Source organism: Chinchilla lanigera, unplaced genomic scaffold (genome assembly GCF_000276665.1).
Source record: "Chinchilla lanigera isolate Chin_1 unplaced genomic scaffold, ChiLan1.0 scaffold00021, whole genome shotgun sequence".
Classification (NCBI taxonomy): Eukaryota; Metazoa; Chordata; class Mammalia; order Rodentia; family Chinchillidae; genus Chinchilla; species Chinchilla lanigera.
The window spans coordinates 20,582,477-20,597,250 of record NW_004955422.1 but is presented as its reverse complement, the minus strand read 5'-3'; the positions used below and the strand labels follow the sequence as shown (position 1 = coordinate 20,597,250).

General features: G+C 57.3%; 1 protein-coding gene across 2 annotated transcripts; it reads left to right on the top strand.

Moving 5' to 3' along the window:
* The first annotated feature begins 1,378 nt into the window (after nucleotides 1-1,378).
* Slc22a11 (solute carrier family 22 (organic anion/urate transporter), member 11) lies at nucleotides 1,379-14,515 on the top strand. Of its 2 annotated transcripts, XM_013513819.1 has the most exons (10): nucleotides 1,379-2,105; nucleotides 3,086-3,189; nucleotides 6,007-6,161; nucleotides 6,242-6,410; nucleotides 8,011-8,134; nucleotides 9,207-9,322; nucleotides 10,979-11,193; nucleotides 11,989-12,097; nucleotides 13,142-13,348; nucleotides 14,355-14,515. In XM_013513819.1, the coding sequence occupies exons 1-10, from the start codon at nucleotides 1,713-1,715 to the stop codon at nucleotides 14,416-14,418; spliced, it is 1,656 nt and encodes a 551-aa protein (XP_013369273.1). In that variant the 5' UTR covers nucleotides 1,379-1,712; the 3' UTR covers nucleotides 14,419-14,515. The 2 variants fall into 2 exon arrangements, with proteins under 2 accessions (XP_013369273.1, XP_005384649.1); XM_005384592.1 differs by lacking the exon at nucleotides 14,355-14,515 and having other exon boundaries at nucleotides 10,979-11,198; nucleotides 13,142-13,229.
* The last annotated feature ends 259 nt before the right edge of the window (nucleotides 14,516-14,774 follow it).

The following is a 14,774-nucleotide window of genomic DNA, read 5'->3' as shown; positions in this document are numbered from 1 at the left end:
GTTTTCCGCAGGCCCCTGTGGCCTGACACTTAGCAAAATGAAGACCAGGGTTCAGAGCAGCAGAATCCCCTGCGGGTGGGGCGGATGCCCCTCGGGGTTACATCCTGGGTCCAGGCCTTTCTGGTTAGGGTAGAGTTTTCACCACGAAGGAAAGAAGAGCAGGCCTCGGTGTTGCACACCATTCAAGCTGTGCTCTGTAGACTGGGGCTGGGCCCCATTAGCCCTGCTCCTGGAGCGTCCTGTGCTTTAGGTGGCTTGGCGCGCTCCCCAACTCTCTGTCTGCCATTTTAATATTCATAACGAATTCCTGCTTAGAGACAGAGTGAGGAAGGAGCCTTGGCTTTGAAATCCAGTCCTCGAAGCCCGTTTCGCAGACTTCCTGGCCAGCCGCCATCCTGGCCGAGTTCCCCACATCCTCTGGGGAGGTTCTCGGAAGTTCAGGGTGCAGACACCCACCCACACCTCACCCACACTTCCACACTTCTCTCCGGAACTGACGCGGTCGCTTTATCTTCATACCCTGGGAGGTGACTAGTTCTGACCCAAATCCTATATTCCAGCTCTTAGCTGGGATTTGCTACAAGACAGGCTGCAGAGACTTCAGGCTTTGGTGTCTGGTTTGCATTTGGACTCTGCTGTGTGACCTTGGGCAAGTTGCCTGCACTCCCTGAGCCTCAGTTTCCTTGTTAGAGGGAGTTAACGCCATTTCTCTCCTGGGCTGCTATGAGGAGTGAGGGAGGGCACAGATCGTGGGCATGCAGCCAGCTCTGAGTGCCAGGGGCATCTGTCACTAAGAGCCCCAACCCAGGAGAGGCCTGGGATGGCTCCATGTCCCCCACATGGAAGCTGGGCTGGCCTTGGACGGTAGGACAGAAAGGTGTGACTTTGCCAGGCTCTGACCCACGAAGGGCATCTGAGAGATGCCAGGAAATGGCAGCCATGGTTTCCACCCTGAGGGAGCTTATCGTCTAATTACGGCAATCAGAAGCCTCGGAATAGAAGCTTCCAGAAATAGTGCATCTGTGAGAAGCCTCTGAGTGCCCCTGGGAAGGGGGTGCTCCTTGACCAGGAGGAGAACGCTGGCGGGTGGCCCTCCCTCCGGCGCCTCGGCTGAGGAGCCCTGACCCGATTGTTGAGGTGAGGTTGGGACCAAGAGTTTCCTGACTGAACCGGCCCCAGGCTCCAAAGGGTCATGACCTGAGGAGGAGATTGGTCAGCTGCCAAAGCTGCAGCTCCCACGGGCTCCCCTCCTGCCTCAACCTGGAGCCCATGCTGAGATTAAACATTAACCCACCCAGGGAGGAGCCACAGCGATTCCCCCTCCACAGCTGTAATTCAGTAACACCACGGCTTTGCAGCTTACTTTGTTGTTTTTTTTTTAAGCCGCTTGACTTTACACTTCTGGTGTGGAGAACCCAGAAGGAGGTTCAGTCCTCTGAGGTCCTGACAGCGGCAGCTCAGACACCCTGGGGGCCCAGGCACAGCGAGCGCTCGCCCCTTGATGTCCGCTCCACAGTGTGGGGACATCTGAAGGGCCCTGCAGGAGACAGGATAAAGGGAAAGTTCCTCAAAGCATCCCAGGGCAGCTCTGGACTGGCAGCTGGTCACCAGCTAGGGCGAGGCAGTGTGAAGGGCCTCGGACTAATTTTGCCACTGGTCCCAAGCAGCAGGTTGAGGTCAGGGCTCGCTGACCACCAGGACCAGCTCTGTGCATGGCCTTCGAGGAGCTCTTGGAGCGAGTTGGGGGCGTGGGTCGCTTCCAGACTCTGCAGGTTGCCACCCTGCTCCTCCCAGCCATCTTCACACCTTTCCAGCTGCTTCTGGAGAACTTCTCAGCCGCTGTCCCAGACCACCGCTGCTGGACCCACATGCTGGACAATGGCTCTGAGACCCCCGCCAACCTTACCCAGGAGGCCCTCCTGGCCGTGTCCATCCCACTGGGCCCCGATCAGCAGCCCCAGCCGTGCCGCCGCTTCCGCCAACCACAGTGGCAGCGCCTGGACCCCAATGCCACGGCTGCCAACTGGAGCGAGGCTGCCACGGAGCCCTGTGTGGACGGCTGGGTGTACGACCACAGCACCTTCACTGCCACCGTGGTGACCAAGGTAAGGGCCACCCACGCCCCTTCCCGGCGGCTAGGGATGACTGCCCACTCTGAACTGGGAGGGTCGAATCACCTCCCTCATGTTAAAGAAGGGAAAACTCAGAGCCCCCCCGGGGGAAGCGGGGAAGACTGTGCAAAAGCATTCTGACAGCTATCGGCATGGCGGTGGGGGGGGGCCGGCAGCAGTGAGAGACGGGGCTCAGCTCACATTATAAATGGGCAGTTTACAGTCAAAGGATAGTTGGGGGGCAGGGAATGGAAAATCACTAAGAGGAGCGATCAGGGGGTCCTGGCTGAACTGGACGCCCAAGGGTTCTCGCTGACGCAGGCCCAGGTATCACTTCACCTGGGGGATGGTTGGAGGATGTGGAATTTCAAGGGTGATCAGAACCAAGGGTGGGAGTTTCTTGTAAACTAACCTACCAGAATTTTTGGCCAAAACTAGATTTTATAAGGAAGCACCTGGTTAGGCCTGGGAGAAGGTTCCAAAGCCAGACAAAAGTTTGGCCAAAGGAAGAATTATCATTCAACACATGTTCTGGTGCTTATGGTGATCCAGGTTTGGATCTGCACTGGGGTTAGAAGATGGACAAGGCCTCAGGGGATGACCAGGCCACTCTGCCAGTGCTCAGACCAGTCACAAGGGCAGAGCCACCCTCACTGTCATCTCTGAGGTGGCCGGCACTATTGTACATCTTCTCTCGGGTCCTGACATCACCACAGTCCTATGGGCGTGTTCTTTGATGGCTCCTAGTTAGTAAGGGAAGGAAGGTGTCAGGTGTGTCTGTGGGATGAGCAGACCAGTAGATCCCTTGTCTCCTATGACTTGTCAGTAAGAGTGCAGGGACCCTGTGGAGTGATTGGACCCCCAGGACCCAGGCCGACCAGGTTCTTTTTGGTTGGCCTTGAGCCTGGCCCTCCCTCTGCTGCCCCAGCCCCACCGCGTTTGTCTCCTGAGCTGTCTCTCCTCTTCCCTTGCAGTGGGACCTGGTGTGTGACTCTCAGGGCCTGAAGCCCATGGGACAGTCCATCTACATGGCCGGCATCCTGGTGGGGTCCTTCATCTGGGGCCTCCTGTCCTACCGGTGAGTATCTCCTCCCCTCCCTGCTCCCTAAGACAGAATCGAGGATTGAGGGGATAGAAAGCATAGAGATGTCTTGAGAGCCTCTGTGTCCCTCAAGAAAGGGGGACTCTGGGCCTCCCACATGTCACCAAGCCCCAGTGGGACAGGCACTCTCAGGAACCTCAGGGTGCCCCAGAGCCTGCCCTGCATGGCGGGAGGAATCGGCCCTGGGGGAATCGACCTTCATCTATGTGCTGAGCACTGACTGGGAGAAGCGGGCTGTGACACAGAAACACAGGAACTGCAGGGGCAGGACAGGGCTGGACCCACCCTGGGGGCTGCGAGGGCTTCTCGGAGGAAGGGCAGAGAAGATGCAGAGTGCAGATGTGGACTGAGGCTGAGTCATTAAGCCTCAGGGACAAAGGACATCCACTATCATGTGACCCTGAGAGGCGGGCAAAGGCCAAGGTCTGCAGTCTTGGAGTAAGATGTTCTGTCTCCCCAGACACCAGCCCCAGGGTCCCTCACCTCAAGCTGATGGCCTTGTGTCACATGTCCTGAGAGGGGGCCCGAATCTGCCCTCACTCAGGCAGCACCAAGCTGAATGCTCCCATTCACGCTGGGAGAGCTGAGGTTGGCCCTGCATGTGGACCCCAGGCCCACCCACCCTGGCCTCCTCTCTCTTTGCCTGCTCAGTCTCTCCCCTCCGCGAACCCCCAGGCTGCTCCAGGTCTCCCCAGCCCCTGACCTGGCTCCCCCCAGTGAAGCTGGCGGGGCTGTCTCCCGTCTCCTGGCATTCCCGGCTGGATGTGGCCACTTTGTCTCTTCCCCTTGCCACATAACTGCCCTCAGTCCGCTGCCAACTTCTCTCCTGCCCCTTAGTCCCAGTCCCAGGCCTCCCTGGATGCTCCGTGTGGGCCTGGGGGCCAGGGACACTCTGGGCCCAGCAGAGAGGGGTGAAGAAGGGGCAGCGGGGAGGGGCGCCAAGGGCCAATGTTCGGGGCAGATTAGCTGGTTGGATTGGGAATTCCGCGGACAGACTGGGTGATCTTCACACTCAGACCTGAGATGAAAAGAACGCTCTCTGCACATCCCTCCTTCCCTCGCCTTCTGCAACCTCCCCCCCGACCCCAACTCAGCCCGAGCCTCTGCTGCTACTCAGCACCCCCAGGGGGGGTCGAGCCAGGACTTAGCCCAGCACCTTCTTCATGCATCTTCATGTGAGGCAGCACTACCCAGTGTTGGTGACACCAAAATTGTCACCACCTGCAGACCCACTTGCCCACTGGGCGTCTCCATCTAGGAGACGGGGAGGCAGCTCATGTCTGTGCGGCCAAAGCGGAGCTGCTGACTCGCCTTGTCCTCTGCTCACCCCCAGACTCCATCCCAGAGAGCAGCCGTGCCCTCTTGTCCCCTGCTGCCCTCCGCTCCCCTCCCCTCACAGCCCCGGGCTCCTCCTCCAAGAAACACTGTCCGGATCCCTCCCCCGACGCCCTACCTCTGGCCTGGGCAGCTCCGCCTCTGGTGGCCCTGATCTGTCTCCAGTGCTCGGAGGGACTTGGCATGGGCTCCTAGGTAGATCTGGAGGATGCCGGTCTGACGTACCCCAGGGGCCAGCAGCACTGAGGAGGAGCCCAGCTGTGCTGACCTCCTAGGTGGGGACTTGCCAAAGGGACCTGCCCAGAGCTGCCACAGCCCAGTGTCCTTCTCAGAGGAGCCTCCTGTGCCCTGACTAGCAACTGGCCTGTCCTAGGCACGGCCACCTACTGGTGCAGCCCTGCTTCCCTCACTGAGAGGCTTTCTGGCGCATGACCAGGCTCACTCTGTCCAAATGGGAGGTGAAAACACAAGGCCTTGGGGGCCAGCACAGCCCCTGGATGTGGTAGGGACTCAGGTACGATTCTGCGCAGGCCCAGGTACCTTCCGGTGTCCTCCAGCTACTATCTGACACCTCCCACTACCAGGGTCCCCACAGACACCGGTCCTAGGAGGCAGTTTCTTCCCTGTGCCTCAGTTTCCTCCATCAATGGGGACTCTCAAACCTCCCACAAGATTATTGTCAGGATCAAGTGAGTTAACCCGCATATGGCCTGGAGCTGGGCCCAGCACAGAGACGTTGCTGCCATCATCGTGACTTCCTGAGAGCAGTGGGGGACCCAGCAGCAGGGCATGTGTGGTCTCTGCCTTTAAGGGACAGCCAGCTGCTGGGAATGGGTCACACAGATCTGCCGCCAGCCCTGGGGGTCACCCATGTGGGACATCATATCACTTTGGTCCTCTCGTCCCCTGGTGAGGTAGTCACCCTGAAGTCTGGACCAGGGTGCCTGACACACAGGGGGCAAAGCCACGTCCCACCCCCATCTCCATCTGGCAAGCACACACTACAGCTGTGCTGACCACAGCCAGTATTTCAGCTGAACCTCTTGGAGGTTGCAGTGGCACAAGCCGTGCGATCCGCATGGGTCCCCTGGGACTTCCTGTCCCAGGCTGGACAGAGCTGGTTTGCCCTCAGTCGCCCCACTTGGTCTCCTTGCTCCCCTTCCCTCTTTCCCAGGACCTTCACATTCACAAGCCCACTCCCTGAGACCCATCATGATGGGCACCCACCCACATCCCAAGATCCCCAGGAGAGGCAGGGTTAGACTCAGAGCAGGCATCTGACTCCAGGGTCCTGGGACCGAAGCGTCCGCCACTGTGATAACTAAAGCCCTGTGTGAGCTCTGGGCAGCTCTATGAAGGAGGAGCTGCCTGCCCTGGTCTCCCCTGCTTTGCCAAGCAGCACCACACACACCCTGTGGTCCAGGCCTCGCCAGCAGCCCCATGTCATCTCCTCCACAGGCTCGGGCGGAAACCGATGCTGAGCTGGTGCTGCCTGCAGGTGGCTGTGGCTGGTGCCAGCACAACCTTTGCCCCGAATTTCCCCATCTACTGCAGCCTCCGGTTCCTGAGTGCCTTTGGAATGGCTGGCATCATCCTAGTGTCATCAATACTGAGTGAGTCCCTCGCTTGGGCACCTGCCGGGGGGGAGGGCAGAGGGGATGAGCCCTCACCTGCAGTCTGCATGGCCTTGCAGTGGCAGAGTGGACCACGACCCGCAGGAGGGCTGTCACCATGACGATACTGGGATGCACCTACAGCACAGGCCAGATGGCTGTGGCAGGCCTGGCCTTCACCCTGCGGGACTGGCAGGATCTCCAGCTGGCCGTGTCCGTGCCCTTCTTGGCCTTCTCCTTGGTATCTTGGTCAGTGTGGCTCGGGTCTTCCTCCAGTGGGAGACATGTGGCAGGGTCCCTGCCTCCCACTGCCATTGAGGGCAACGGCTTGAGCCAGACCCTCCCTGGGGACAGCCAGTGGCCACTCTTGGGGAGTGTCAGCCCAAGGCCTGTGGCTCCCAGCCAGCCTGCTCAGGCATCCATCTGCCGGCCCAGCACCGGCTCAGTGGTGTAAAAAAATTTTCAGTGATGTCAAAAAAAACCATGTGTAGCTAGTTGCCAGAATTTAAAACTCAGGAGATATTTTAAAACAAACAAAATGAACGATATTTCTACCTTTTCTAGAAAACGGGGAACGCTGGGGGTACCAGGCCAGAGTCTGGCCAGAATCCAACAACAAGCCCTATTCCTCCCACACGCTGGCACCGTTCCCATCCACCAGCCTCCCTCCTTCCTGTCACTTGGCATCCAAGTCAGTGAGGACCAACGTCGGATATGAAAATAGATCATTGTCACTATGTTTTTGGTGCTGCAAAAATCCCTGAGGTCTGGAAATACCTGCTTGGGTGGGGGTAGGGGAAAGGGACGGATGAGGGAAATGAATGCAAATCAATGTCACTATAGTTCTCTTGTGTCCCTGAGCTGGAGCCAAGCAGAGCCAGCCAGATAAGCCTACTGTGAGGGTGCAAAGAATAACAAGTACTAGCGCATTCATTCTCAAATACTTCCTGAGCTTCTGCCCCAGGCCAGACATGGCTTTGGGCATTGGACACATATCAGTGACCAAAACAGACAAGAAGCCACCAGCAACGTGGAATTTGTATTCTATAAGCAGATCCATAGGCAAGCAGGAAGGCCATCCCATAATCACATGTATTAGGCCACTGGGTCACACAGGTCAAGACTGGATACGGTCATAACACCAGAGGTGTATCGATGTCTTATGATGAAGAAGATGGTGTTATTACCACCCTTTTCAAACGAAAGACCAAGGCTCAGAGAGGTTAAGCCACTCATCCAAGGTTACCCGCTGATGAGCGCCAAGGGCAGGATTGAGCCCTGGCAGGCCGGCTCTTTCAGCAGCTGTGTCAACCTGCCTGGGAGAGTTCCTAGCTTCTCTGCAAACACGGCTGAGCCCCAGTGCACTGGGAAAGCTGTCTGCCTTTCACCAGGGCAAGGCCTAGCTGGCCCATCTGCCTGTGAGGTGAGGGAAGAGCAGGCTGCCATACAGACTCAGCCTTCTGCCTGGGGTCATTTTAAATAGAGAAAAAGCACACCAAAGAAACCACAAAATCCTTAGCCCCATTACTGAAATGGCAACCACTGGAGAGGTGGCCACTTTAGGGACACCCCGCCCAGCCGGCCTGTGCCCTGGCCACATGCATGGTTTGGGTGAGCAGGCTGCTGGCAGCCAGGGAGGCCAGCTGGAATGGCATGGGAAGAGGGTGCCGAGGGTTGGAACTCGGCCCTATTCTGAGCCTCCCAGCCTGGCGTTAGCAGCTCAAAGAGCAGCACTTGCCTTCTGTGTCTCATTGAGCTGGAGGCCTCACCACCCACCGCCCCTTTCCCCCCACCGGCCTGGAGAACACAAGACAACAAAGTCATAGCCACACACCTGCTTCTTTAACAGCTGGTTGCCAGAATCTGCCCGATGGCTGATTATCACAGGCCGACCAGACAGAGCCCTTCAGGAGCTCAAAAAGGTGGCGAGGATAAATGGCCAAAACGAGGCCAAAAAGACACTGACCATACAGGTGAGACGCTGCTATTCGTGACCCTCAGTGTGACTCGGCATGGGAAAGGACATCCACCATGCGTTACTGCCCGCCCACATCACCACAGCTCTGCCCTGGGCTCCCCACAAGCGAGCACCGACACCAGTGCCATCACCACCACCATCACCGCACAGGCATCGTCACCACAGTAAGGGCAGGACTGTTTTGAACACCCTCACATGCATCACAACCATCCGCACCCACTTTCTCCTTCCCGCCATCACCACCATCACCGCCTCCACAATCGACTTCATCGCCATCAACACCACTTCCTCACCATGCCCTCCACCATCTCTACTGCCACCACCCCACCATCCCCCCACCCCTCCACCACCCACCTACCCTGCACCATCTCCTCCACCACCATCCCCACCACCACCATCCCCTCCATCACACCGTCTCACCAGTCACGACGATACCTCTGTTATCACCTGTGTCGCAGATGCCCACCGCTCATCCCACGTGCCCTGCACACCTGCTTCTCAGACTCCTCAGTGTATTTGGGGAAACAGTGTGCTTATTTGAAGGTAGCTATTTTGAGGAAGCAGGTGTCAGATGGAGGATGTGCTGCCAGAGATGAGGAGACACAGTCTCTTGGAGGTGGGAGGATGAAGAAGGCTTCCAGGAGGAGGCAAGCTAGAGCTGATGGTCCGGAGCTGAACTCAGAGGTGCAAGAGCACTGGGTGGGCACCTGTGGGGTGGTGAGGAGGCTGCTTGGCCTGAGCGGGCATGCCTTGGTGCCAGCTATGAGGGTGGAGGAGAGAGGCTGGGGCGTTGTGTGGTGCCTCCGAGGAGTAGCCTGCAGCTCAGTGACCAGAGCTGGGACACAGCCCTGCCTCAATTCATCTTCACGGGCCAGGCCTGCAGAAGAGTCAGGGAGCCAGAGAGAGGGATTCTTCTTCCCCAGGCCTCCTCCACCCCCGGGGGCACCGGCATTCAGAGGCCAAAGCCAGGCTTCCCCATTACTCTACGCTCCTGACACCACTCCCTGGCGCAAAAGCAGGGTGGGGCCGCGGTCTCAGCATTCACTGTGTCCCCGTTCTCCTCGGAGGTGCTGAGGTCCAGCATGGAGGAGGAGGCCGTTTCTGCGAGGACACACCAGTCGGTGCTGGACCTGTTCCGCATGCCCACGCTCCGCAAGACGACCTGCACCATGCTGATGGTGAAGTATGCAGACCCTGTTGACGCCCCTGATGACAGGGCTGTGACCAGGGAATGTGGCACTCTCAGGCCTAACAGCTGTGCCCCTGGACGTTGACAGGCACTAGGTGCCTCCTTACCCCTTGCAGCACCCCATTTCACAGAAGGGACCCAGCTGGGACCCCATGATGGACCTACCTGGGAATCCAGGCTGTGGTCTGTGTGTCACCCACCAGCCCGCATGGAGGAGGCCCTGCCCGGGGCTGCAGGGTACCCAGGTCCAGCAAAAAGCTGGAATTCAGTTCCTGAGACATGCAAGATAGTATATGAAGAACGAGGCTCAGACTTGACTGAAACTTCACCTCAAAGCTAGATTAGGAAACTGTTTATTTTATGCTATATTTAACCACCAGTAGGTTATTATAGCAAATATTGGCTACATCTCTGAACAAAGAAGGAGATCAAATGCTTTTTAAAATCTTTTTATTTTTGGCCTAATTTTCTTTCTGATAAAGTAGAAGGAGACCAACACCCAGGGGCACCCCACCCCCCAATTAAAGTCCTTCTCAATTCATAGCTTCTCCTAGGGGGTACCTTGGAGCATCGTTTATTATTGAAATCAGAGGCTTGGAAGCCTACCCCTGCTGGTTCTTGCCACCATTCAAGGCTTGAGATCTCCCCCTGCAAGTGCGCTGGTGGTGTTGGGCCCCAGCCTGGCCTTCCTTGTGTGTCACCTGGGGCAACATCTTGAAAGGCCACAGGGCCTGTGTGGTTGCTTCTCCTGCCTGCAGGAGTCACCCAAGCTGGGGGTTGTCTATCTGGAGAAGCCGTTGAAGGGCTGAGATGAGTGACTAGTTAAGCAGGGAGACGGGGGACACAAATTTTTTATTTTTTATTTATTTATTTTTTTTTGGTACTGGAAATCGAACTCGGGACCTTGTGCTTGCAAGGCAGGCACTTGTACCACTGAGCTGTATCCCTGGCCCAAATTTTTTAAATGGTGGAGAATCATTCACTATGGGGCCATATGTAAACCCAAATTCCAGCTCCAAACTGGAAGTTCAGATACTCTGAGTTCAACTATGCAGGAGCTTGGGGATGGGATGCCCCACCCCAGCAGCAGACAGAGACAGGAAGCAGGGGTTGGAGCTCAGGTTCTGGGTGGTCTTCTGGGGTGTCCCTCTGACCCCTGCAGACTTGTCATGGGGTGCTCTCCCCAGCTGCAAGGCAGCACTTCCAGGGGCTGGGGGATAACGTGTCTGGAGACAGAGGACACCCGGCCCCTTCTCTGGCATTCAGAGGAGTAGAGGGAGCACAACTCTTTCTGGAAACCAAGCCAAGAGAACAGAGTGGTGCTGAAGAGACAGCTCGGTGTGGTGCAGAGACCCCCAGGGCAGCCTGGGTGTAAGAGCTGACCAGTGGCTATACAGCTGACCAGTGGCTATACAGCCCAAGGGGTGGCACCTAGTCCATCACCACTCTGCCCATAGCTCGTGTGTGGAATAGACAGGCTCCCAGCCTTTTCCTGGAACAAGCCTGAGCTGGGAGACGCATCCTGCTTTCTGCAGTGTCCACGGGGCTCTGGCCATGATGAGCCATGTGGGGCCTGCCTTCCAGACGGCCTGCTACGGGCTGGGGTCCCTCTCCTCTGTACAGGACAGAACCTCTGGCTCTGTCCCACAGCTTCTCCGTGCAGCTGTCCTACTACGGGCTGGTCCTGGACCTGCAGAGCCTGGGCAGGGACATCTTCCTCCTGCAGGCCCTCTTCGGGGCTGTGGACTTCCTGGGCCGGGCCACCACTGTCCTGTTGCTCAGGTTCCTTGGCCGCCGAATGACCCAGGCTGGCTCCCTGGCCCTGGCTGGCTTCTGCATCCTGGCCAACGGACTAATGCCTCAAGGTGAGGTAAGGCCCAGGCTTACTGTCCTGTCCTGCCCCAGACCTCTTTCCTGCCCCTGCCCCTGCCCCTGCCCCTGCCCCCTGGGAGCCACAGCCACCATGTGGCAGCTCTGCCCAGTCTGTGACTGTCACGACCTCTGCTCCAATCCAATCCCTTCCCCCACAGCCATACCCCATCCCTTTTCCTAAGACTCAGACAGATGAAGCAGGTGTCCAAGGTCACCCATCTGATGAGAGACCGGCCAGGACTTGGGTCTGAGGGACAGGAAGAGTATGGAGACCAGATGTTCACAATGAAGCCAAGAAGGAACCAAGCAGTGTGTGTGTGTGTGTGTGTGTGTGTGTGTGTGTGTGTGTGTGTACGCATCTCTGTGTGTGTGTTCACACCCATGCAGTGCATTTTTTCTTCGATGTTAGAGTAGCAAATTACTGGTGTCCGGAGAGCTGGGGAGGCTTCAAAGGCCCCATCTTACTTTTCTTCTTGCCCTGACATCCTCTTCAGGCCTCCTTTTGTCACTCAGGATTACAGACCCAGGGCAGGGGACAGAGACATATAGCCTGCAGTGGCAGCAAAGCAGGAGGCTGCCCTGCAGCTGGCAGTTGGGAGTGCTGAGCAAGGTGGAGGGTGGCTGTGGGCCCCACAGACCCCGGCTCCAGCCCAAATGTCAGCCATGTGGAGCCTGGCACCATGGCAGCCCTGCCAGCAGCCAGCAGGACAGCACAGCCCCGCCTCACCAGGCTGGCTGCCCCTGGTGTCTGCCTTGGGTGCACCCCACTCAGCTTTTCCTCTGCCCAGATCTGCAGAGCCTGCGTGTGGCCCTTGCCGTGCTGGGGAAAGGATGCTTCGGCATCAGCCTGACCTGCCTCACCATCTACAGGACAGAGCTTTTCCCCACTCCGCTGAGGTAGGGGAGCTGGACTCAAAGGGGCCTCTGGTGGGGTGGGAGAGGGACACCCTGGGAGGGCCAGTGGGGAGGGCAGGGGCAGGGATCCACAGCTAGACTGGGGGAGAGGCTCCAGACTGCCCTCCCCAGAAAGGTCTAGACTCCCGAGGGCCAGGTGCAGGCGGCCTCTAGGGCATCCCTGTGTGGGGTGCAGGAGCCCTCAGGGTGCCCCAGTGTGCACTTTAAATCCTTTCTGTTCAAGTGGGAACTTAAAAGAACATTGGTAGCTTGGCCTGGTGGCACATTCCTATAATCCCGGCACTTTGGGAGACTGAGGCAGGATAGTCAAGTTTGAGCCAAGCCTGGGCAACTTAGCAAGACTCTATCTCAAGAAAAATAAATAAATAAAAAAGAGCTGGGGTTATTGTAGTGCAAAGGATCTGGGTTCAGTATTCAGTAGTATAAAAAATACAATATGGTGTAATATAATATAATGATATGATATAATAATATATAAGTAAAAATCCTGGTAAAGAGACTAAGAGCTGCCCAGTGGCTCGGGGCTCCTGATCCTCCAGTCACCTCACTTCCCCAGAACCCAAAGACTCCAGGAAACACAGGGAGTATCTGCCTCCCCCACAATTCACAGTGGGGTAAACTGAGGCTCAGGGTGCCGGACTGACTCAGTGGAGGGTGGCCTGGGTGCCCCCCATCGACTTTAACCCAGCTTTCTTCCTCCTGCTGGGTGCACGCTCCCTCCCTCCCTTATCCATTCTTTCCGGCGCATTTTTCGGTGACATTTACTGGTTTTGTGCTCCCCTAGGGAGCCTGGGCCCCCAGTGACCCTGAGGCAGGGACACGCTGGGTTTCTCAAGAGTTCCCCAGAAGCATGATGGGAAATTTCAGGCAGGATCCAAGGCGGAGGCCTAGAGAGGGCAGCGCCAACCAGCTCCTCCCGCACAGTGCCATCCCCCCATCCCCTATCCCCCATCCCCCACGCTCCATCCCCCACCCCCATCCCCCATCCCGGCAACTCGGCAGCCATGGCTCGACCCCTCCCCACAGGATGACGGCGGAAGGTTTCCTGCAATCTGTCGGCCGCCTGGGGGCGATGGTGGGCCCCCTGGTCCGGATGGCCCGCCAGGCCCTGCCCTTGCTGCCTCCACTGGCCTATTGTGTCATCCCTGTGGCTTCCAGCCTGGTTCTCCTGCTCTTCCTCCCGGAGACCCGGGGTCTTCCACTGCCCGACACCATCGGGGACCTGCAGGGCCGGTGAGTGGGTAACACGGATGGGGCTCCCAGGCTCAAGAGCACAGAATAGGGAAGCTGGTGGTCCCCAGTCCATCTCATCTTTACAGCCCTCCAGGAAGGCACCATTGCTGCTCCCATTTACGGGTGGAGAATCTGAGGGTTGGGGAGATGAAGTGACTTCCCTGGGGAGAAAGCGATTGTGCCTTAGGCAGGACAATGTCACGGCTGGGGCTGCGGCTCGGCCACCACTTTCCCGGGCAAGTTACTTAACCTCGCTCACCAAAAGCAACTGGGAAGACTCAGACAGTCTCCACTGCCCTGAGAGTGTTCCCAGAACCCCAGGCCCCAGCCTTTCAATGTTGCAAAGCCTGGACCATCTCTCTGCTGGCTTTGAAGGAACAGAACAGAGGGGAAATTTCCCAGCTTCCTCAGCTAGCCAGGACCTCTACTGCATGCTTCAGCTCCCTATATGTAAGATGAGTGTTAAAAGAAAAAAACAAAAACAAAAACCACCCCACCTACTCAAGTTGTTCTCAGGCTAACATGGATCAGTAGACGAAGGCTGTGGACCAATCTGTCCTGTCCTGCTGGGTCCCGGGGGAGGGTGCCCATGGGGATGCCTCCAGCCAAGCAGGGACCAAGGTCATGACTATGGTGATGACAGTTGGTACTCAGTGAGGCCTTGCCCTTGTCACGCTAAGGGGGCATCTTATCAAAGCATACAACCACCCCACAAGATGTTGAATATCTGATTTCACTGGAAAGAAATTTGAGAAAGAAATTTAAGAAAAGTTAGTAACTTGCCTAAGGGCAGCTTGGTTGGAGTGGGGGAAGCTGGCACTTTCTTCTTGCATTTAATTTAGATCTGTCTGTATCAACTATGTGTCAGGCACTGTGCTGGGCTTTTGGTATCCAGGGGAGAATAAAACCCTAATATCACAGAGCTCTCATTCCTATAAGACCTGATGCCAGCTCTGCCCCCCAAGCAGGCAGCCCTTTCATTATGTGTCTCTTTGGATTATCCTAGGAGATCGGCTGCAGCTGGGGGCCACCGGCAAGAGGCGGTCATTATGGAAAGCACCTGGCTCTAGGAGTTCTGCCTGCATGGAGCCCCTTTGACCAAAAACACTCGAGGAAGAATTGCCTCTTCTCCAGTCTGAGGGTTCCAGAGAAATGGGCACCCCCAGGGCTGAGGGCAGGGCGGGGCAGGTGGTAGAGCTGTCTCTCCGAGGAGGCTCCCACTACCCACTCCTGTTCTCCTGTCTCTGGTCACACTCTCCGACCTGCCTCAGCTCTACAGGAGCCTGTGCCAGGTGGCCACACGTGACCTCGATCAGTTTCACCAACAACACAGGTCCTCTCCCTGCTGGGTCACATCTTCGTGCCTGCACTCAGCCACTCCAATTGAAGAGGGAGTTCCAGTCTCACCTCCTCCACTTACAGAGCT

What these genes read in the sequence shown, in the direction of transcription:
- Slc22a11 (XM_013513819.1), top strand. Translation starts at nt 1,713, where the DNA reads ATGGCCTTCGAGGAGCTCTTGGAGCGAGTTGGGGGCGTGGGTCGCTTC. An exon ending in CTGCCACCGTGGTGACCAAG is followed by an intron (nt 2,106 to 3,085) that starts GTAAGGGCCACC and finishes CTTCCCTTGCAG; the next exon opens with TGGGACCTGGTGTGTGACTC. An exon ending in ATCGGGGACCTGCAGGGCCG is followed by an intron (nt 13,349 to 14,354) that starts GTGAGTGGGTAA and finishes GGATTATCCTAG; the next exon opens with GAGATCGGCTGCAGCTGGGG.